The sequence below is a fragment of the Siphateles boraxobius genome, unplaced genomic scaffold (genome assembly GCF_051911475.1).
Source record: "Siphateles boraxobius isolate OS27281-9 unplaced genomic scaffold, OSU_SipBor_1 8, whole genome shotgun sequence".
NCBI lineage: Eukaryota > Metazoa > Chordata > Actinopteri > Cypriniformes > Leuciscidae > Siphateles > Siphateles boraxobius.
Genome location: NW_027509208.1, coordinates 38,935,250 through 38,960,000, shown reverse-complemented (window position 1 = coordinate 38,960,000; position 24,751 = coordinate 38,935,250). Strand labels below are relative to the sequence as shown.

Sequence of the window (24,751 nt, the reverse complement as noted above, 5' to 3'; positions counted from 1 at the left end):
ATATTCAATATAATTTGAGCCTGATAAACATTTTCTGAAGGTTAATCATCTATTTTCACAAAAACGTTTTTCATTTACTACCAGCTAGCCCCAGCATTTCCCCCACATTTTTCTACTAAATGACGACTTCGATTGAGAACTTTTATGCAACATATTTAATGTTTTCATAATAGGTTTAATATCAATCAAGTAGAACAGTTAAACATACTCAAAAGTCCTAAATTCACAGACAAAAAGGCAAAATGCATATAAATGTGGTTACAATGAGTGATATGTTCTTCAAATAATATCATAAGAGGCAATCAGTGCTTCGATGAAGTTAAAAACAGAAATGACCGCCGATCTGAATACACTTCGACAGCAGAACTGAGAAATGCACTGGAACTTAAAAGCATGACATTGTTAAAATGAGGGTTAATATACCAAAGAGCCGTACTCTGATTTACAGCACGTCGATGTTTAAATACACAGGGCATCAAATAAAACCCACGGATATAAAATCTCTGAGACACACAGTTGTTTAAAGTTCAGCAGCCATACGGCGTCAGAGGTACTTGTCAAAATAAAATGTGACTCATAAGAAAATGATTTGATTGATTATTAAGACTGCAGTGATTAATTAGGCATTACAATAACAATCAAGACTTGCCAACCAACAGTTGTTATTTTCATTAGTCCAGGGCTTTGGTCAGTTTCATACATTCAGTGCTAAAAGTGAGGCAAATTAAACCGCACAATGATCTGATTTCAAACAGAGAACAAAAAATAAAAGATCTGCTCAGAAATCACTTCTATATGATGTCAAACATTCTGGCACTCTTGATGCAAACAGCATTAAATCAGTAGTTATAACATCATATTCCATTTTACATTGCGCATATATTCAATACTGCGGCCGATGTATTAAAGTCCTTCTCTAGTTTTGATGTTAAAAATAAACACAACTGGAATGATATTTATAGCAACTAATGCTCTAAAATAATGCCTCTCGATTAAAGTCTAGCCATATAGCAATACAAATAAAAGGCACAAAAGCTAAACAATCTTTGCACTGAGCTGTCATGGAGAACATATGGAGTCTGTGTTAGATCATGCTGAACCGTTACACATTCAGAAACTAGTTAGCTTGAACTGTCTCTAGAGTTATTCTAAAACAGAGAGAAATACAACAATACAATTCTGTCCTGATAAAAACAGCCTAGAGTTTAACTGGAGATGAAAAGAGAGAAAATGAGGTAGACTTCTGTGTAAACACAAAGCAAATTATTACTGAAGACTAATAAAACAAAACAAAACTACAAGGACCTAACACTGTTAATCTTTAGGAAAATAAAACGCAACGGAAAAGTACGACTATGTGTAACTGAAGGAGGTAGTTCTAACGTACGAGAACACGAGTCGGTGAGTTTGATGAGCAAACAGTCAATAGATTCAGTTAATGGTCGATGCTTCCCTACAGAATAACATCAAATACACTTATTTGGTTCGTTCCCTGAGAGAAGTTCATCCTGAGAAGAATTGTGGGTAGAAATGTACAAAAATACACTGTATAAATCTGTAGTCACTGTATGAGGTTTGAGATCTGAGTCTGTGCTATGTCTGTCATTTGGTCAGGTTCTTTCTCTCAGATTGTTGTTCTTGGTCTGTGCACTTGATTAAATATGATGCGCGCACACACACACACACACATTCATTGGACTGTTTCACAGCATGAGCGTCGAACTTAACGCCATCACACTTCTAATGGCTTCAAACACAGCCGGTCTTTGGTATAAACATCTATACCAAAACAAGCGGTAAGTTTACGCCCTCCAATGTGTGACACGCCGTTTGATTTGTCAACACACATTGTGCGATCGTCAGAGCCGACGGCTGGGAACGGTTATGTGAGGCTGCTTTGAATCTTTTACACATTCAGTATCGTCCGAGAGTCGTCGTCTTGTCTTTATAGACCTCAAGTGGAGGATGAGCGCCGGTTCAAGCCATAATGTGAGGCAGCAGTCGGGTCTCTTTTCAGAAATCTCTGCCTGAGCGCGCACACACACACACACACGTTTCACTTTTCATTATGAAGATAAAGAAACTTAGGACTGTTCAAAGCTTCAAATCTATAAAAAACATTGTTTTGATTTGTTCCCTGCTGAATCTCACAGAAACAGGTAAACGTCATATTTTACCCTAAAGTCAAAAGAAAAATTCAGATTTTAAGCATGGTGACATTATTGTCATGAAACTTCAGCACATTTTCACCCTAAATTGTCACTACTGTAATTGTCTTTTTTTATTGTCAGTCTTCTCAATGATGATTCTTACTGCATTCATAAATCATTGAAAGTCCTTTTTTTTACAGCAAAATTTAAAATTACTGTAATAAAATAATTTTTAAAATCAAACTATTACGAACATAGTTCTGTTTTAACACTTTAGAAATTAACTTTATTTCTTAATTTTTCTGACAGTACAGTAATGAGAATGAGATTAAATGGCATTACAGTGAAAAGTGCTCAATGGTGAAGAAAATAATGTCTTAAAATTCTAAAATAGGATTTCATTTTGTCAAAAAAAAAAAATATGTTTCTGAACTGTTTCATGAGATTCCCCCTCCCATTCCCTCCAGATCAGGACAAAATGAGAAACGTTGAGGCGAAACTTTTCCTCATTCTCAGCGCATCAGATGCCAAATGCTGCCGTGACGCTCTGTGAATCCTTTTGTGTTGCTGGAAATCTTTTGTTGGATTTCTAAAGCTCATCAGTATTTAAGGTCCACAGAAAGAAAAGGGTCTGAAATTATTGCTGACAGTCACTGGGTCGTTCATTGACATTAAGACATTACACCGCAAACTTCCACGGCATGGCATTCTGGGTAATCCATGCTTACTTTGTTCAAGTGCACTTTTGCTAAGTTTTTCATTGTGTAATGGATGATTGTAGCAGATTTGCTCTTAACTTTCAGATCATTCAGATCTCTGCCAGCAGCTTTAAATGATGAGATCTGTTTCTCTAAGGCTTCGGTTCATCTACATTCATTAGCTAAATGGGGGGGGGGGATTGTGTTTGTTTCTAAAGTATACTTCATTTTATATGCGTACACCAGAGTTTGTGTACAGGGTCACCGTTCCTGGATCAACATATTTTGTTGATCCTGGAACAACATTCCTGTAACAAAATTTAGTCCTAACTACCCATATCGTATCCCTGAATTCCCGTGAATAACACGGATGTAGAAGCACCTAACCCTGGTTGTAAGTCTCAGCCTCAGATGTCACGCATCTATTGCATATGGCACAATTAACTAAAAACACTTTGAAGTGGTCATCTGATTGGTAGAATTCTACAGGATGTCCAAGAGATGTGCGTGTCGTTGTGATGCCAAACCCCCTCATGGAAAAAGAACACAGTTGTGACAATGAGCACATATCAGGATTTTCAAAAGTATGTAAAGTTCGCAGCGTAGACTCTTTAAATTACATCCAAAAGTTTTACACACCGGTCTGTCATTGTAGAGACATTGACTTTACATTTTCACACCCCTAAACATGACGCAGAAAACACTGAGATTGGTTGCTTTACATGTCAGTTCAACGCGTTCTCATCCCAATGCGTCATATACGACGCTTTTGCCAAAGCGTACATATCCTACGCACATGGCACCCTTTAGCGTAAATATAACACGCACAGAGTATGGGTAGGTTTAGGTCTGGGGTAGGGTTAGGGTTAGACCACTAGGAGGCGCCTTCTGCCCCATATATATCTGCGTCTCATATTTACGCTAAAGGGTGCCATGTGCGTAGGATATGTACGCTTTGGCAAAAGCGTCGTATATGACGCCTTGGGATGAGGGCGGGCTCGTCAGTCAGACGGCCTCTGGGCGGTCCTTAGCCAATGAAAGCTTAGAGGAGTCCAGACTTTCTCCACTGAAGCTCTGGCTACACAAGAATAGCGTAAACTTGAAAAAAAAAACTGTAAACTTGTCCTTCAAATCTGATTGGTTCATTAGAATGTTAACTTGTTGTACTTGGTGAAATCACATTCACCTGCGCTGTACACATGTGATTGTGAACATGTTTTCACCAAGTACATGTTCCTGGATCATTTATGTCAAGTTTAGGTTTCTACCAGGGTTAGTTGCTTCTACATCACCCATCATTTCTCTCTAAATTCAGAGATAAGTTATGGGTTGGGACAAAATTTTCAACATAGTATGCGATAAACACAGATTTTTCTATGAAATGATTGGAGTACGATTATTTACAAGGAAAAGCTTCATATGTAGCCTAATTCAGTGTGTTACTTGCCATTTCTTTGTAATTATTTGTGAAATTTTCTAGCAATTTTGCATGGTAATCTATAAACCATTTTTTAGTTGTTTAGTAATCAGTTGTTTCAGAAGAAATGGAGCAACAAACTACCGAATAATGCAACAATATACGCCCACGATGATGATCAACGGCGTCAAAGCTTAAGTATAGCCTACTTAAATCAAGTGTAGTCTACAATGGATCATGCGCAGCTGTTATTGATGATAACAAAATGATTCAAGACCCTCAAACCACTACAATAATTCATCACTACACACATCCAAGAACAAACAAAAAAACTTTTAAGGCCACTAATTTTTAGTTCTTTTTACATGACGTCACTATGGGAAGAGAAAAATAATTTTCCGTGGGTATGAAGCAACTTGAACAGTTTTTCTCCCGACAGAATCTCATCATTACGGTAAACGTCCTCCACGAGATGATCACTTTCAATGAGGCTGAGATGTGTGAGGGAGGGATCAAATCAAAACGCCATCATAGAGAAACAACTTCGTCTACCTACTCGCTCTATATAAATTACACTTCAACATTTAGAATATTTCAACATATATTAATGCCTTAAATTATCACCGTGAGCTGTGATAAAGCGAAAGACTGCTTTCCACTGCAGCTAAACAATGCCAATACGTTTAAATCAGTTAGTTAGTCCTCTCAGACTGAAGTTAATTTAGCTCTTAGTCTTCAATTGTTACAAACTCTTAGTAAGACCAGACGGCTGACCGCAGCTGATCTGAGAGCCGCATATTAAAACCATCCACCCACACAAAAAAAAAAAATTTGATTTGAAAATGTCCTCACTACTCCATAATAATATTATTGAAAGGATATAGTGAGTGTGACCATATCCACCACCAGCCATAACAGTCCCGGGACCCGTGAATTTTGACTTGAATCGGATTGTGAGAAATTCAAAATGCCAGAGAAACATTATGTCTGAATCTGGTTTAAAGTCAACAAGAAATCAATCTTGATCATATTTACTTTCTTAATGCATGTTCTTGATCTTAAAGTGAATGTTTTTCTGTTATTACACAGGTAACATGATCACTTACTTTTGCTTTTCCTCTGAAACTATTTCAGACAGTAATATTGTGAAATATTATAACAATTTAAAAAAAACTGTTTTCTATTTTTATATATTTTAAGCATCATTACTCTAGTCTTCAGTGTCACATGATCCTTCAGAAATCATTCTAATATGCTGATTTGCTGCTCAAGAAACATTTCTGATTATTATCAGTGTTGAAAACAGTTGTGCCGCTTCATGTTTTTATGGAAACCATGACACACTACCATTCAAAAGTTTCAGAGGAAAGTAAAAATAAAATGTTCACGTTAAGAAGAGGAACATGCATTAAGAAAGCGAATCTAGACAGCAGATCAATAAAATAAAGTCCCTCCTTTAATTTTTACTCCAGTTTCTCTCACATTATGGAGATAAAATAGCTTCCAAACTTTTGTTGAGTTTTTAAAACACTTAATCTTTTTTGCCTTGTAATATTCACTTGAAACACACTCGCTCCAAAACGCACGTCAGTCGCAGAGTTTGTTGTGATTGCTCAGTGAGAACACAGGCATGTACACACACACCCATCGGCTGATACCATAGCTGCACGGGAAGGGAGGGTCTGGTGTGAGGTAGATGATTTCAGTCCCAGCTTTTCCTCCAGCGCTGGGAGTGACTCCCCCGTTGAGATGCTTCTTCCGGGGAGGACGACGAGCCCGACCGGCTCTCCTCTTCCTGGGACTGAGCTGAGGTGGAGGGCCGCTGGGGGTCCTGAGACGTGGAGGGGGACAGCGCCCTCTTGTGGGGACACTGGGCCACCATGTGTGTGACACTCTGACAGTAGTGACACTTCTTTGGCTGGGGTGGAAGGCCACACTCTTTAGCGTGGTGGTCCAGACCTCCACAGTTATAACACCTGCGGAAGGAAAAAAAATAGCTTATTAACATTAAATCATTATACAAATTATACCACTAAAATGTGCAAATCAAATAAAACAGGATTTATCTTGCGCGATTTAGATATTGGATATACAGAGAGGATGATAAGCAAATTTCCCCCTAAAAATTAAATGATTTTCTGTGCCTTATGCTCATCAAGGCTGCATTTATTTGATAAATAATACAATCAAATATTAACAACAAAAATATTATGAAATATTATTTTTTTAAATATATTTTATTGGCCAGCAAATCAGCATTTTAGAATGATCTCTTAAGGATCATGTGACACTGAAGATTAGAGTAATGATGCTGAAAATTGAGCTTTTGATTACAGGACTAAGTTACATATTACAATATATTCAAATAGAAAAGAGTTGTTTTAAATTGCAATAATATTTTACAATATTTACTGTCTTTTTTATCAAATAAATGCAGCCTTGGTGAGCAGAAGAGATACATTTCAAAAACATTTAAAATCTTAATTATTCCAAACATTTGTAAATACATTAGAGTAAATACATCAACTCTAATATCTAAAGGGAAAAAGAGAAAACAGAACCTATTTTTAAGACCATTAAGATGTGCATTATAACATTATTTAATGACAATTAACCAGATCCAGGATGCAAGCAAAATATATTGCACCATGTTTGTACTTGGAATAAAGGGAAAAACACCTCATAAGTAAAACATTCAGAATCAGATGCATTATCCTAATGAAAATTATGGAGGAAATTTTGTTCAGTTATTAAGACAATAATACACCAAAATCGTAATGGTCCTAAAAACAATCTTCTTTACATTATTTCTTCATTATTTATTGATTAAATGTGACCTGGACGTTTTTGCTGAGATGAACTCAAACCCAGTGTTGGTCACAAGGGGGCAGTACAGGACAAGACTTACACCAATAACAAAGATCTTTCAGAGAAATACTCTTGGCAGTTGCAGTTTTTAATAATCAAAATTTGATCATATAGGAGTGATATATAGTCTCAGCCTAGTAATTCCTACATTAAAATGTAAAAGAAAAATGACACATTGTATGATTTATAGCCACTCACAGAAAAATAATCACAAATATGATATATATTTTAAAAAATTATATATATATATATATATATATATATATATACACACACACACACACACACACACAGTGAACAAAATTATAAACGCAGCACTTTTGTTTTTGCCCCCATTTTTCATGAGCTGAACTCAAAGATCTAAGATTTTTTCTATTTCTCTCAAATAATGTTCACAAATCTGTCTAAATCTGTTTTAGTGAGCACTTCTCCTTTGCCGAGATAATACATCCACCTCACAGGTGTGGCATATCAATATGTTGATTAGACAGCATGATTATCGTGGGGTTCGAAAATCAGTCAGCATCTGGTGTGACCACCATTTGCCTCACGCAGTGCAACACATCTCCTTCGCATAGAGTTGATCAGGTTGTTGATTGTGGCCTGTGTAATGTTGGTCCACTCCTCTTCAATGGCTGTGCGAAGTTGCTGGATATTGGCCATGGACCTGGAACACGCTGTCGCATAGGCCGATCCAGAGCATCCCAAACATGCTCAATGGGTGACATGTCCAGTGAGTATGCTGGCCATGCAAGAACTGGGATATTTTCAGCTTCCAGGAATTGTGTCCAGATCCTTGCAACATGGGGCCGTGCATTATCATGCTGAAACATGAGGTGATGGTCGTGGATGAAAAGCACAACAATGGGCCTCAGGATCTCGTCACGGTATCTCTGCATTCAAAATGCCATCAATAAAATGCACCTGTGTTCGTTGTCCATAACATACGCCTGCCCATACCATAACCCCACCGCCACCATTGGCCACTCGATTCACAACGTTGACATCAGCAAACCGCTCACCCACACAACACCATACACGCTGTCTGCGATCTGCCCTGTACAGTGAAAACCGGGATTCATCCATGTAGAGAACACCTCTCCAAAGTGCTAGACGCCATCAAATGTGAGTATTTGCCCACTCAAGTCGGTTACGATGACGAACTGCAGTCAGAGACGCCGATGGGGACGACGAGCATGCAGATGAGCTTCCCTGAGACGGTTTCTGACAGTTTGTGCAGAAATTCTTTGGTTATACAAACCGATTGTTGCAGCAGACGTCCGGGTGGCTGGTCTCAGACAATCTTGGAAGTGAAGATGATGGATGTGGAGGTGCCGGGCTGGTGTGGTTACACGTGGTCTGCGGTTGTGAGGCCGTTTGGATGTACTGCCAAATTCTCTTAAATGCCTTTGGAGACGGCTTATGGTAGAGAAAAGAACATTCATTTCACGGGCAACAGCTCTGGTGGACATTCCTGCTGTCGGCATGCCAATTGCACACTTTCCCTCAACACTTGCGACATCTCTGGCATTGTGCTGGGTGATAAAACTGCACATTTTAGAGTGGCTTTTTATTGTGGGCAGCCTAAGGCACACCTGTGCAATAATCATGCTGTCTAATCAGCATCTTGATATGCCACACCTGTGAGGTGGATGTATTATCTCGGCAAAGGAGAAGTGCTCACTAACACAGATTTAGACAGATTTGTGAACAATATTTGAGAGAAATAGGCATTTTGTGTACATAGAAAAAGACAGTTCAGTTCAGCTCATGAAAAATGGGGCAAAAACAAAACTGTTGCGTTTTTAATTTCGTTCCGTGTATGTGTATATATATATATATTATTTATAATATTTTATAATATATATATTTAAATATTTTTTCTTAGGTATGAAGAAATTGATTTACTGTGAGCATCTAGTATTTAAATAAAACATTATATGTTACCACAGAGCCTATGGTTGCCAAGGAAATTCCGGTGCATAGAAACAGAAAAGGAAATTACATAACTGTTCTTAATATAGTGAATCAGATCTCAGAGTACCACTAGTGTGTGTGTGTGTGTGTGTATCAGAAAGAGTAGTGGCTATATTATTTCATGGTTCTCTTCTGATTGGTCAATCACAATGTTCTGCAATCATGTATTTCTTTGTATAATGATGCTATTAATATTCATCTGGAGAAACAACTTAATGGCGGGATAATTATTTTCAATTAATTACAGGTAAAGTCATTATTTTAAAAAATCATTAAACAAAAAAATGGATACATTAAATACAAACCACTGTTTTGGCCAAAATAAATCATAATTGATCAAAGGCATAAAAATAAAACAACTTACCCCACCCTGACATTTATGAAAGGGAGGGTCATATGTTATTTGAAGGTGATGTTACAGTGCAATTACACAAATAAGTAATGAATATTAATTAACTACATGTTCTTACTATAGGGTTAAGATTAGGAGTAATTGCTTGTTATTATGCATTATATACTGTTATGACTACAGTAAGTACATGTAATGTGCAACTACATCACCTTAAAATAAAGAGTTACCTTCTCATTTAATAGGGTTTTAATCTAGATGTCTGAAACCAATATACAACAACCACTGTTTGAAAATAAACACGCATTTGGTTAAATGAGGCTTGTGTCTTAATAATTATCTGTGCGATAATAACTCGTCTCTCTCTATTTCTGAGTCCGTCGCTCCTGTCTCTGCATGGACTGTTTCCAGCCTCTAGGTGGCGCTGTGCTTCAGCAGCAGATAATCATGCCTGCTTGCTGTATTAGACAAACACAAACTGGAGGAAACTGATCTGACATCAGTGCTGAACTGCACAAAACTAGAAATGTGTAAATGATAATTATTTTATGGAATGCAGTTCCATATTGTTTCTACCCTAACCTGGGCACATTTAAAAACAATGATTATTTGAGGAAAACATAGGCCTAATTTTGCGATCTTAAAGGGTTAATTCACACAAAATTGAAAGTTCTGTCATTAATTACTCACCCTTATGTCCTTTCTTACATCTTCAGAACACAAATGAAGATCTTTTTGATAAAATCTGAGAGCTTTCTGTCCCTCCATTGACAGCTACGCGACTATCACTTTGATGCTTAAAAAAATTCATAAAGCACGTTTGAGCTTCCGGAAGAACTGATGAGGTTTGATCTCGCGCGTCAAGCAGGTTCAGTTGAGCTTCTGTTTATGTTCACTGATCAATGTTTATCTGTGAATAATAGCTTTAATTCAATCGGTTCATCATATAAAGCGATTGAGTCTTCAGAAAATTTTTACTAAACGGCTCAATTCATACGGATTAGTTTTACAAACTCTTTATCAACTTTTTGAAGAGTAAAAGTGTTAGTTGTGCAGCTGTCAATAGAGGGACGGAAAGCTCTCAGATTTCTTCAAAAATATCTTCATTTGTGTTCTGAAGATGAACAAAAGTCTTACAGGTTTGGAACGACATGATGGTGAGTAAATGATGACAGAATTTTTATTTTATCTCTTTAAAAATAAAGGAAATATGCATTAATTTTTTGCATCGATATAACCGAACACTGTAATCTGTAAATCTCAACAGTATAAATTCCTTATAACATCCAGACTCTGATACAAAGAACCATTAAACGGAACAATTACTTGATATAAAGGACTATTCATCTCAACTAAAGATTTCCATTAACCTCATAATTGTATTTAAGATGATAACTTTCAGGTACAAATTATCACAGTATTCAATGAAAATACAGGCAAGATTCAGGTATTTAAACTGATGAGTAAAATTTACACTGTCATTGATAAGTTAAGTTTTTAACTCAGTTGTTCAATGACTTTATAGAAAAAAATGATGCATCACTCTCAACAAGATCCCATTATGAGCCAATTTTATGTCCTAATGTACTTCAATGTTCAATGTACTCCTAATGTTCTCTTATAAACAGATTTCAAGCACTTTTGAGATAAAAGAATTTAAGAATATGTTCGTATGAATGAATCAATTCAGGCTTTATCTCATCTTTAATAAACTTCCATCATTTCATTTCCACCTTTTCTATAGGGACCGACTATATGATAAACCGCTCACCCACACACATACATACTTATAAATAGCTTTAACACAACAGACTGAAAAGACTTATTCAGTTTGTTTGGTTTTTTTGCGTTGATCACCATGGCAACAGGAAGTAGAAGACTGACTCACAATCAATGCGAGTCGTGAACAGAAAAGCATTTGGCGAAACCAAGCTATGATGACCCATCATACATTCAAAATTACATGCTGTAATTCATGTGGCTTAACAAAACATTAACAATACTGTAATTGATTATTTTATACAGAGAAAAGAGAACCATGCCGTTTAATTGAAATGCGAATAATATTCTGCATTTTATCGTTCAAAGCAGCAAGTTTGATGAAAAATGCTTGTTCAAAAAGTTTTTGAATAAATAACCCCATCTTCCTAAGTAATACATCAAGTGTACAACAAACTTGTTTTTATCTATTTTTTAAATGAATCGTTCATGCAGTAATTATATAATTCGCCAGCTCTATTTTATATGTTCACTTATAATTTTATTATTATTATTATTATTGTCTAATTTTCGTATATAATTTGAATGATAAAACATGTAAAATAGGTTTAAAATTGGTTTAAAGTGTTTGCTTGACTGTAGATCAATTCCTTTTGTGGCTAAATAATTTCTTTATCTTTTTTAGCATTATAAATAAACTTAAACCTTTGCAAATACAACCATTAACAAAAGAAGTAAATTAAACAAGATTAGCATTCAGTGATGTTTCAGAAAGAAAACATCAAGAGATACAATTAAATATATATGAACATGCAGGTAATTTTTTTTTTTTTTACATGTGTAGTCTTTTTTTTTTTACAAGTTTAAATCAGCTAAGATTTTAAAACTTTCAATAGTTCCAATGATCTAATCTATGCTATAGTATTTCTAAACAGTAGATTGGGATTCACACTACCGTGGCAGCTGCTAAAGACAAGATTAGACCTATAAATTAATGAATAGAACTAAAATTACATTTGCCCTCAAGATACTATTTAGTGTAGTCCCTACAGCTGAACCCTGAGGTATTTATTTCAGCACATTGCGAATTTTGAATAACTGAAAATAAGCTTTCATGAAACCAAGCATATTAAACTACATATCCCATCATGCTCAGCGGACTCACCGGTCTCCCTTTGGTTTGCGCTTGAGGGGCGGGGCCTTCCCTTTGGGGCGTCGGTCACTGCCCGAGCATGGGCCCCCGCCGGGCCCCGTGACCCTGAGCGACTCCAGACCTTTACTCGACCTCTTGAAGTTGAATTCAACCTGCTCGCCCTCCCGTAGGCTCCTGAAGCCCTCCATCACCAGCTTACTCTAAACACACACACACACTTCTTATTTAATACACATTCAAACGTACTTATATAGTCTATAATATCTAAATATAAATATCAAACAGATCAGTCAAATCTACAGAGATATCCATAAACATTTCATGTCATAATAATTTATCAGTGACAGAAAAGAGAGATTTTCAAAGTTCTAGAAAGAAAAGAAAAAAAAACAGCTACAGATCTGTCAATATCCACTTCACCTGCATTACGAAAGCAATGTTTAATAACACATTTCATCACTTTTCTAGCATAAAATGCACAATTTTATAATTACTAAAATCAAAAACAGATTTTGCTTATTTAAAAATATGTATACTGTAACAATTCATATGATCAATAAGTCGACAACATATGATTTTACATTACTTAGTCTTTAACTCATCAAAATAATTTAAGCAATTACAACTTTTTTATTAGTTATAAGAGATTTGACTCAATCTGATTATACTTAAAAATTCGAAGGAAGCAACTGAACTTAAGTTTTCAAGTTACAGTGGAAACTGAGTGGCTATTTGTTAATGTCAGAATATTAAAAATATTAAAGAATAGCAAATAACTTAATACAATAAAAAAAGGTTTGGTTTAATTGCACCGAATATTAGTGTTACTGTCTTTACACTAACTGCTAATAGATTTCACTTTTTATTAACTACTAAAAATTCTTTAACAAAAGGACAATTCAACAGAATTCGAAATAAAAAGCACCATATGATCCCTGAGATATATTTTTACATATTCATTTAATATCACAGAGCAAGAGAGCCTGAACTGTCATAAAAACATGCAATTACTTGTAACATAAAAATTATGTGTTTTACAGTAAAATACAATTTCAACAAGTGTGATACAAATTAGACATCCTCTACACAAAGCACAATCCCAGAAAAACACCATCCAGACATTTAATCATTTAATTATTTAGCAGATGCTTTTATCCAAAAGAGTAACGTCAAAAACAGTTCATCAAATTCATCAGTTCATCATGCAAGAACTTGTACAATATTCACACAGTGTGTTTATTAATTTATTCAAATCCTTCAATTAATACGATTTTTTTGCCATTATAAATGCAAAGTGAAGACCCTAAAAAAGAAATGATCGGAAATTATAACAGCATTATAAGCCTGTTAATCTGAAACTGAAATGTAATTTCTTACGAATAAAATCACCACAAAATTCGTACATCATTCTGCAATGTATCATTACAGCTTTATCACACAGAGCTGATTTAATGTTCAAATACAATACAATTAATACTACAAAACATAAGATTACACAAAAAATACCGAAAATATACCTATAGGTTTAGGCATTTGCTTGTTTAAGACACACATAGATCAGTCTAAACCAAACAAACAGGACTACTTTAAGTAATATTAATTTAAGTAATATAAAACAATGATGTGATTCCAAATAGATGCACACAGCTGATTATTTCGATGCTGCTGCATCAGAAAACTGTCTCAAGATATTGTTGTGCTACATGAATGATCATATGATTTCCATTTCAATTATCCATTAAATTGAAATAGCAGCAACGCAATGAGGAAAAGCAGACGTAACAAGTATTCTCATCATAGTGAGATCATTTACAATCACCAAAAAGAAGTCAATAGATCAACACCACCGCAGTGGAAAGAACAAATGATAGACCACATATCTGATATATCACTTTTTTGGAAAGATAAATCTCTACATATCAGCACTGAATTCACATCTGGATCGATGAATGACATTCCCAGTAAATACACACTGTCTTCAGCTCAACATTTGTTTTTATCAGCTCTCACTTCTCTATGATTCCATGAAGAACCTTCAACATCCATGGAATCTTTACATTCCACAAAAGGTTCTTTAAATTCTTAAAATGTTCTTCACAGTAAGAACAAAAAATGGTTCTTTTAAGAACGGTTCACTAAAAGATTCTTCGCTTTTGGAACCTTTCTTTTTAAGAGTGTATGGAACAGAAACACTTCAGTTTTTGTCACAGCATCACATTAAATACAGCCGTGTGGGGGGAAGATAATGCGTTTAATTTCTCATAATTGACATATTGAGCTTTCTGATTTGACACTTACGATGGGGAGAAATTAAAAATCCATATAGCATAAATGAGAATAGAGCATTCCACACATATATTAGATATTCTCTGTGGAAATATCATAGGCTATAACAGTAAATAGAATTAGATCTTGGTAAAAACAAAACAAAAAAACACACACCACACAAGACAAATATAGCATATCAAATTAAATCCATAGTGTGAGAATAAAAGTGTTCTTTTTAATACATAAATATATATTAAAAAAAATTGTTTTATTAAAATGATTCTATAATGTTAACCAACTAGTGCTCTGTTCTCAGATGTGATTAAACCGGAATTGAATAGTGAGGACCAGACCAGGTTGATCAACGAATATTTTATATTTATGCTCTTATTTCCAGGTCAAAGTTCAGAGAGAAGCTCTGCGATCAGGAAGATGTGCTTCATGTTACTGATGATTCATCCCAAAATAGCAGAATTAAGGTACGTGATCAGTGGGAGAAGATATGTGTCATATTACAGAAAAACATGAGAGACGGAAGACAGAAAGCAAGAGAGAGAAACACAGAGAGCGCCACCAAAGGGCTGGACGTATTCCACATCACCCCTCCTCCACATGTTTTCATCCTTCACGGTGACCTCTGACCTCTGCCCAACCCCCTTCAAACATTCACACACACACACACACACACCGGCATCCCGTTTCCCTGCGTTAAATTAACAACACACTTCTGCACTGACTACAAGACGTACACGCAGTATTTGATCTGCTGACACACACTACATCACTCTACACACACCCCTGATAGCAGCCGGATATGAGCTCTGTGTGTGTGTGTGTGTGTGTGTGTGGGGAGCTCTTAACATGTGTAAAGTGCACACGGTCAAGTTGCGTCTGATAGAAATACAATTCATTTCACATTCTATAAATGACTGAGTTTGAGGATGATTATGTTGTTTTTAAATGTGAGTGAATTTAGTATGAAATTCTATAAGAACAAAACATTTAAAAAGAACAAAGCAATTTAATCAACGAGATTATTTAAATACTGACAATGATTTATGTTTGTCTCCATATAAATTATGAATTAATATACACAGAAGATTAAAAACTTAATTTAAAACAATTTAGCGGGAAAAAAACTAACAATTTCTTGTTATCAAATTTTGCTTTGCTACTTTGTGTTCATTAATTATAATGAAATATTCTGAAAAACACTTTGATTACTTACAAAAAGGTCTTTATTTGTTAACATATGCATTAACCAACATGAACTAACAATGAGCAATATATTTTTACAACATTTATTAACCTTTGTTAATGTTAGTTAATAAAACTGTTCATGTTCACAGTGCTTTAACTAATGTTAACAGATTTTGATCTTAAAAATATATTAGAAAATGTTGAGATTAACATTAACTAAGATTAATAAATGCTGTAGAAGTATTGTTTATTCTTAGTTCATGTTAAATTATGTGGTTATGTTAACAAATGAAACCTTATTGTAAAGTGTTACCATTTTTAACGTATTGTCTCTCATTGAAAGTTTGCTTATTTTTGGAAAAACAAACATAAACCACTCTAAAAAAAGAAAAAGAGGTAATATATTTACATTGCCCTTTTTTTTTAATCAGTCCAACCCGTTTTACTTAAGATTTTAAACAATTCTAAACTAACACATTTTCATTTAACATTTGTCCTCTTGGCATAATTTCTTACAAAAGCAACTAACAAGACACTTCAGTTACTGTGTTTGTGATTTTAATCAGGTAGAAGTGTCTTATGAGACTACAAATCAAGTCCTAAAATTAAATTAACAAAATAATAAAATACAGAGCATTTTAAAATTTCATGCAAGAACCAATACAACCACTGAGAACCAATAAAATATATATTAATAATATATTTAATTGCATTAAATAAAGAATGTTTTCAATCAAATTATTAAACAACATAATACATTTAAAAGAAAATTAAAATAGTAATTATAATGGTATTAATGGTAATAGATTTCGATATTGCACACCTATGACTAAACTTAAGTGAGCAATTGTTTGCGTCAGATCGCAGCTGGCTCCACCCACACACACACTCCTTATATGGGCAGAGCTGAAGGAGGAAGTCATGTGACCTGCTGCTTCTGTTGAGATGGCGAAATGAAGGACTGAACAACAAGATAAAGAGAGTGAAAAGAATATTTAAAAAAATATATATGGAGAAGACAAAAAATAATGCTCAAGTAAAAGCAGAGTCTGTTAAATTTTAGATGAAAACAGAATCTATAAAAATAAAACCTAATGATATAAAATTAGAGGATAAAATGACAGCAGCAGCTTAAGACCGATAATTAACATGTTCTCGGTCTTTCCTGTTATGCAATACATTTTCATGTCCCCATGTGTTTAACATAGATAAAATATTAAACTTAGTATAAAGATATTATCTTTTTTAAAGGATAAAAATCATATTAGTTTGTTTCCTTTTTGTCACAACTAAAAATATATATTTTTATACTGTATTTTAAATAAACCTAAAGTTTCAGCAGATATTTTTGCAGTGGGTTATAAAAACATTCAAACTAATTTTTAAAAAAATAGCAGCTGTTCCAACATTTTTACTTTATCTTATCAAAATGTTTGAAACAAAACATGTTTCCTTGAGAGAAGCCTATTGTTTTAACTAGTTTATACTTTTTCCCTGAGTTGTCAATTTCACTTTCCATCCTGGTAATCTTTTGTAAATATCCATCTATCTTTCAAAACCAGGAAGTGACATCATTTTGAGAGAAAAAACGGCAACACAAATGTCAGTGAGTATAAGCAAGGATTCGATTGGTATTAATTGATAAAACTATCCATTCTGTTTGATGAAAATACAGTATAATTCTTTAAAAAATCCAAAACAATATTATAAGAATAATATATTCAAAATGAACACCAAGGTGACTGATAAACTGTTACATCATCTCAAGCAATGGCTAACTCCATTTACATCCTGTTCATTTTCTTGCTATTGTGTAAATCAAGCTATAATTTATTGCGTAAAATCCTTTCTGACTGTTAAACATTTCCTTAAATGAAAACACAAGCATACTGAGCCAAAACATGACCAGTCACAGGTGAAGTGAACATCATTGATCATCTCCTAACAAGGCCACATATTAAGATCTGGGTAGATTAGATAGAAAGAAAGCAATCAGTTCTCATAATCAACATGTCGGATGCAGGAGAAATGGGCAGGAATAAAGATCTGAGTGACTTTGACGAGGGCCAGATTGTTAAGGCAGAGCGACTGGGTCAGAGTATCTCTGAAACGCCGAGGTTTGTGTTGCTCTCGGTCGGTTGAGGTGAGAATTTACCAACAGTGTCTGAGGAACAAAACACAAACCGGCGACAGTGTGTGGGACGCCCAGGGCTCATCGATGCACGAGGGCAATGAAGGCTATCCCGGCTGGTCCGAGTCAACAGAAGGTCTACCGAGGCACAAGTCACACAATTTCAATGATGTTTATGGGAGGAATGTGTCAAAACACACAGTGCATCTGCTGCGTATGGAGACCAATCAGAGATCTATGATGACCCGTCCACTGTCGAAAGCGGCTACAATGGGCATGAGAACGTCTGAATTGGAGCAGCAGTGGAAGAAGGTCGCTTGGTCCGATGAGTCCCGCTTTCTTTAACATCACATGTAAAAGAACGTGTTCACGCGCGACACCAGGATGGACTGTAGGACCACGATACGCCGGTGGAGAGAGTGTGACGCTCTGGTCAATGTTTAAAATGTATTTTAAAATTTACCAGCAGTCTTGTCAACAGATAATTACTATTTTTTCATTTATTGTGTAAAACAAGTGTTAATTTTAGCAATTTTGCGTACATCTTGTGTGCTATCATATAATTCATTGCGCACACTAGACATCAGTGGCAGCGTCAGCGCTTTAGAAACACAAATCTGACATGCACAGAATGAAGAGAGGAGCATGTATGTTAAAGGAGGAGTCAGATATCTGCAGCAGTGAGAGGTGGAGTCTGGAGGAGAGGTTAATCTCACTAGGGGCCCAGAGTAACCTTACAACACACACACACACACACACAACTAGCTATGTAAATAAGGGCATAACACAGACCCTAACCCTAGAAGTAATCATTTAGCATTTTTAGAATAAAAAAAAAAAAAATATATATATATATATATATATATATATATAAATTTTACATGTAAATAATTTTTCCAGTTAAGGGGGGTTTTATCAGTTTTATCTCCCTTCTAGAGATAAATATCACCACAAACAACTCTTAAAAATAAAGTGATGTCATTAAGGAACACTTTAGGTTCCCCAAAGAACCTTTCAGCAAAAAAGAACCATTTTTAAAAATCTAAAGAATCTTTTGTGCAATTGAAAGGTTCCGTGGATGTTAGAGGCTCTTCATGGAGCCACTGATGCCATTACCTTTATTTTTAAGAGTGTATAGCAAAGTGAGCTCACCTACATGAGCAACATATAAATCCATCATTGCACAAACTAACATGATCAAGTCACACACCGCGACAAACAGCAACATGCATTCGTGCAGGAAGACTGGCACAAGCACACAATGCACATGCACAAACACTGCAGGAGGTGCAGCATTCGGAAAAATCAAACACAAAGCTCCTAATGAAACACACACACACACACACTGCAGTGCGTTGATTCGGAGTGTGAGGGCTGGACGAAGCCACGCCTCCTTTCCCTTTTTTGTCTTTAACGAAATTCCTCTTTTAAAGAATGTTAGAGGACCCCAACCCCCACCACACACACACACACACACTGAAATCCTCTTTACACATACAAACAAAATCACACTCAGACATGCGTTGTCTTTTTCTCCGATTCACACTCTCACTTCTGTCCTGGATTGACACAATAAGCTCATGTAGAAGATTTGAAACACAGGGGGACTGTCTGTGTGTGTGTGTGTGTGTGTGTGTGTGTCAATGACTACAGGATACTGCATTGATGTAACTGTTGAATTAAGAGAGAATGGGTGCTATTATAACATTTTCCTTCATTACTACAAATCTACCTGCCATATTTTGGTATACATGTATATGCCACAAGTAAAAGTCTAATTAATATACACGCACTGCGAAAAACTGCCTTATCAGATTCAATACAAGAAGTCAAAGTGTTGCAATTGAAAAATAATGATATTAACATACAACACTGAAAACAAAAATTGGTGTATAAACAATTTTCACTCCAAAATTGCTTAATTGCGTAAATTTCACTAATAGTTACAAAGTCTTGGCAAGTAACACTAAATTAAACATGAAATTCTGACGTAGAAAGACATACTAGAAAATTGTTTTTAAAAACAGTGGTCACAATTAAGTTTAGGGTCCAGTTCTCACAATTAACCAATAATTTATTTAGAAACAGTGTTTTGTTGTAAAACACTGCAGTAATCTGTTATATTTACAAGCTTCTTTTAGCTGTCATAAAATTAAAAGCCAAAAGTCTAGGGGAAAAATGTGATTTAATAAAATATTTAAATCAGCTGTTAAGTCAGTAAGAGTTTTCAGCTGAATAATAATACAATCATGCTATGCTCTTTACATATTTTTAAAAAATCAGCCTGTCAGTTCATTCATTTCCAATAGCTACTTTTACTATCACCACCTCAGAGCTATAATAAAATATTAAATTGTAGCTCAGTTTAATCAACAAGAGATAAATATACAAAATAAAGTTTAAATGCAAAGTTAAAAAAAAATTAAGAAATGTATCTCAATTATTTATGAAAATCTCTCTCAAAGGAAAAAAAAAGCACCAATTGTCTGAGTTTCTGAGCATGTGCTTAAGGTCATGGGTTTAATTGTCAGGGTTGTGTGAACTGATAAAGAAAGAAATATGTGGATAAAAGCATGCATAAATGTAATGTGTTAATCCACATAATTCTGGCTTGTTTGTAACAAATTGTCCTGGTCTCCTCAAGTAACAGCAGATTCTGTTTCTGCCCAGAATATCACGGTTAGACAGACACACACAGATGGAATAATCTGTACACACTCTTCTTATCACAAAAACAGTGCACAACGGCTGCACATCCTAAACAACACACACCCTGCACAGCTTTTTCAATTTCACTGTAGCATGAACGCACATGTACATGCAGCATTCAGACACAAAGACCCAAAACAAACAATCCTCCGCACAACAGCCAAATGCAAAGCTTTATCAGAGACGTTATGGATTACAGCTGCTAGTGCCATAGACTGTCTAACACCAAGAAATAAGTGCAAGCTCATTTGCCATCATCAAATTGTTTTATGCGTACATCCCCATAATGCTCTAGAACTGCATGTTTGCTGGTTTCACGATTTTCACACACAGTAAAAAGAAACCGGATTGACTGCACACTAATGTACATTGTTTCAAAAATGTCACAAAAAGGAAATAAAAGCACACAGCTCTTCCAGATGACACAGCTCAAATCAATACGCCTTCACACGCTTGGGTCATGAGGAAAAAGCAGCCTTCATTTTCCAAACGCATTCAATACAATTGTTTACCTCACGCTTATCAGAAGAGACGTTTTATCAGGAGTACAAAATGTTCTTACAATATCTACTCAAATGAATACAAGGCAGGAAATGTTCCTTGAGTTAGTGTTACAGCACAGATTTCACATACAGATTTAACACAAATATATAGTTTATAGTTATAGTAACTAGTGCATTTATTGTGCATGTCAACTGGCAGTTCAGTGAACAATCTGACATTGATATTTCTTTGATTTCAACCAGCTTATTTATTTATATGTTGCCCTATATATACTTATCTTACGCTCAACAGCACACATGACATTCTCACTGTGCCCCTGGTTAATGTTTATGTTTGTCTTTTTTGAGAACTGCATTTCCCAGAATGCACTCAGGTTTAGGGTCTACTAGCACAAGAGGTTCATGTTTTAGCTCATGCCCAAAAAAAATCAAGTCCACACAAGATTTCAGATAAAATTTAAATTTAAATGAAACATCAATTAAATTTACCTTAAAAATTATTTTGTAAATAACACTGCAAAACTCCATTTCAAACAATTTAGTAGGCTACATATTTAGCAGAAAAAAATCTTTCTCTCCGTTATCGAATTCCACAAATTTACCCAAATCAACATGCAACAACATAATTCAACAAAATTCTAGGCAATGATGCGTCCATTAAAACACTAATCACAATATGAATCCAGAAAGCAACATATATTTTACTTTAAAGTGGCTCAGCAATTGTAATTCAGTTAAACACATAATAAAAGATTATTAAAACTTAATTTCTTTCAATAAAAATAGCTTTAAAAAACAGACAGACAGACAGACAGATAGATAGATAGATAGATAGATAGATAGATAGATAGATAGATAGATAGATAGATAGATAGATACTTATGCACACTAGCTGTTATGTTATTGAATTTCAGATTTTAAAGGATTATGCAGACGTGTTTTGTAACAATGCAAATGTTCAGTCACATGAATCATTTGAACATCTCATTAACATCCAGCATACATAACACTGTTCGACAATATTATCAGCAGCAACAGATAATAAGAACACAATGTATCAGAAAGCAGCATAAATCGGCAGAACAGTGCAGTGAATTCGGAAGGAACCTCTTGTTCTCTCTGCTTTTGTTCTTATAATCTGCATATGCTGTTTTAAGGTGCCATAGAAAGCTTGGAAAAAGATGAAAGGAGATAAGTTCCGGTTTAGTACATATGTCCGTATTGATTTAGCTCTGAGTGTCCATGAGAAGAGGACGAACTGTTGTGTACAAGGGGCTGATCTACACCCATGTAAACACGAGAGCACATGATGTTCGGTACAACAGTCCACCACACCGAAATAGCTTGCCATTCTTCAAAAATCGGATTGTGAAAGCAGTTTGATCATCGTGTGCTACATGTGACAGATTTTCCGACATGTTGGCAGGTTTATCAGACATGTTCCTGTGAGCATGAGGCGAATGTTGTGCGTGTACAAGCCTACCCTTTCTTTTCTCTTCCTTATGAAATCTTAAGGTTCCTTTAAGACGTGTATCGTAAATCCCTCAGTGTTTACTACTAATACAGCGTTCGTGTGATTATATCAATGGAGGTGATCCAGAGTAAAGATGTGTTTGTGGCGTGAGTAGTGCAGCTCTTAAAGTGACAGGAGATGAAAACGCAAGCGTGTGTTTACTTCTGCTTTCCTCGAACACATCTGCAGATGTCAATGAGTTGCGACTGATAACGTGAAGAAAGAGTCAGAAGAACGAGTGAAACCAAGATGTAGCATGAACTTACTTGGTGAACGAACACGTCTTGTGGAGGGTCCACTGGCTTCCCCTCGCTGCTGGTCATCGATATAAATCCAAAGCCCATGCGGACATTGAACCACTTGCAGTAACCCGAGCCAGACAGAATCTGCGGCGGAGTCCTAGTGGTGTCCGACCCGCCACTGCCACCTCTGCGCGGCCCTCCTGTGCGGTCAAGGAAGAAAAGCCCATAGTGATGTACGCCCGTGTTCGTTAATGAGATCAAGCCTATACTTTGTTCTCGTTGTACAAATTGACCGTGGGTCTGCGTGGGCAGCGTTTCTGAGGGAAATCCCCAACTAACTTATAGGCTACTACACAACAACACGCTTTCTACGCACCAATGTTTCTCACTTGTCTACAACTAGGGCCGTAATCACAATAGACGCCCTCTCTCTTCTGTCAATCAATATATGACGTTTTCAGTGACAGACCCCCCCATTTCGTTACATCCTCTACAACCACCTTAAAGCCACCCTCTGGAAAATTGGAGAAAGTCAATGAAAAGTAGAGCTTTTGCATTGCGAATGCTCAGTGTGTCTGGTTAGTAGCTATAGCTACTGTGTAACTTCTTGTAGTCGTGAATCTAATGCATGTGAACCGCCTGGCGTGGGGCAGGTGTGCACACGTTACCCGCCCCCCCCTCACTACTACTGGCGCAAACGGCTCTTCATCACGCGTACAGACAACGTAAACAAAGCGCGGCGGTGCGCGTGGAACAATACGAGTTCCCATATGAACGTAAAAAGATATAATTAAAAATGCAAAAAGCATCGTAACCTTCGGCCATGTTTCCCCGCGGACCCTCCGTTCCAAAGTTCCAGCGAAATCGTTTCCTCCGTGAAATGGGGTGATGCGCGTCACCGTCGATCCGACATCCCGATTTCCAGCGGGCACAAATTTAGCGCGCATGATACGGCGTGCGTCTCCTTTTTGGATATTTTGTCATGTCTCTTTTAACATCTCATATCCTCTCTCTCTCTCTCTCTCTCCCCCCCTCTCTCTCTCCCGCTCTCCGTTTCTCATTCGCTCGCTCGCAGCGCTGCACACGTGACTCCTCCGTGAGCCCGGGAGAGGGAGCGGACTCGGAACCGGGCTGGACTTCAGCTCTACTGCTGCGTCATGTAAATGCATCTCCGTTTGAACAGGTTCAATTTTTTAACGCGTGTTAAGACGTCTAAAATATTTTTTTTGTGCATGTTCTGAAAGTCATTGGAGGGGCCATAAAAAGTCCAGTATTTTTGGGATTTGTTTTTTTCTCTCTTCCATTTAAGATAGTGTGATGCGTTATCTAACCACGCTGGTGAAAGGCATTAGATATATTTATAGTCTTATGAAAGTAATTAGGCTACTTGTAGGCTATAACCCTTCATTTTTAATGTTCTCGCTTGGTGTATAGCGAAATACAAAAAGTGTTCCAGAATTTATCTATTTAAAAAAGGATGTATTTTTCAAGAGGTTTACTATTTCATTAAACAGTAATCTAATAATCGTCGTATTGTATTAAGTTGTTGTAATTAAAGGTATAACTTTATGTAGCTTATTACCTAATCAGACGAAAACGTTTCGTCTACATGCATTAGGTGTCCTTTAAAATTCGCATAAAAAGATTTTATTTTTCTTCTGCTGCTGCTGATGTCTTTCTGCTTTGGTTTAAACGTTTCCAAAACATTCCTTATTATATTTGGGAGAAATTATGTATCGCTAATTGTCGTTGGAAGCGCATTGCAGTTTGCATTTGTTGTTTTGCTGCAGTAGCCTACAAACGTCAATGAGACTGAATCACAATAAGAACAGCTTTATTGAACAAGTGCTCTCT

The 24,751-nt window shown here is 36.0% G+C and overlaps 1 protein-coding gene across 1 annotated transcript in view; it reads right to left on the bottom strand.

The window, feature by feature from the left end:
• lin28b (lin-28 homolog B (C. elegans)) overlaps nt 1-23,908 on the bottom strand; it is a 24,028-nt gene extending 120 nt beyond the window's left edge. Inside the window, exons 1-4 of the mRNA XM_077219553.1 lie at nt 23,713-23,908; nt 22,922-23,097; nt 12,344-12,531; nt 1-6,241 (exon numbers count right to left, since the gene is read on the bottom strand). The exon at nt 1-6,241 is cut by the window's left edge and continues 120 nt beyond it. Coding sequence (XP_077075668.1) covers nt 5,968-6,241; nt 12,344-12,531; nt 22,922-23,097; nt 23,713-23,722 — 648 coding nt within the window. The 5' untranslated portion in view covers nt 23,723-23,908 and the 3' untranslated portion in view covers nt 1-5,967. The remainder of the gene's footprint in view (nt 6,242-12,343; nt 12,532-22,921; nt 23,098-23,712) is intronic.
• Nucleotides 23,909-24,751: the final 843 nt, after the last annotated feature.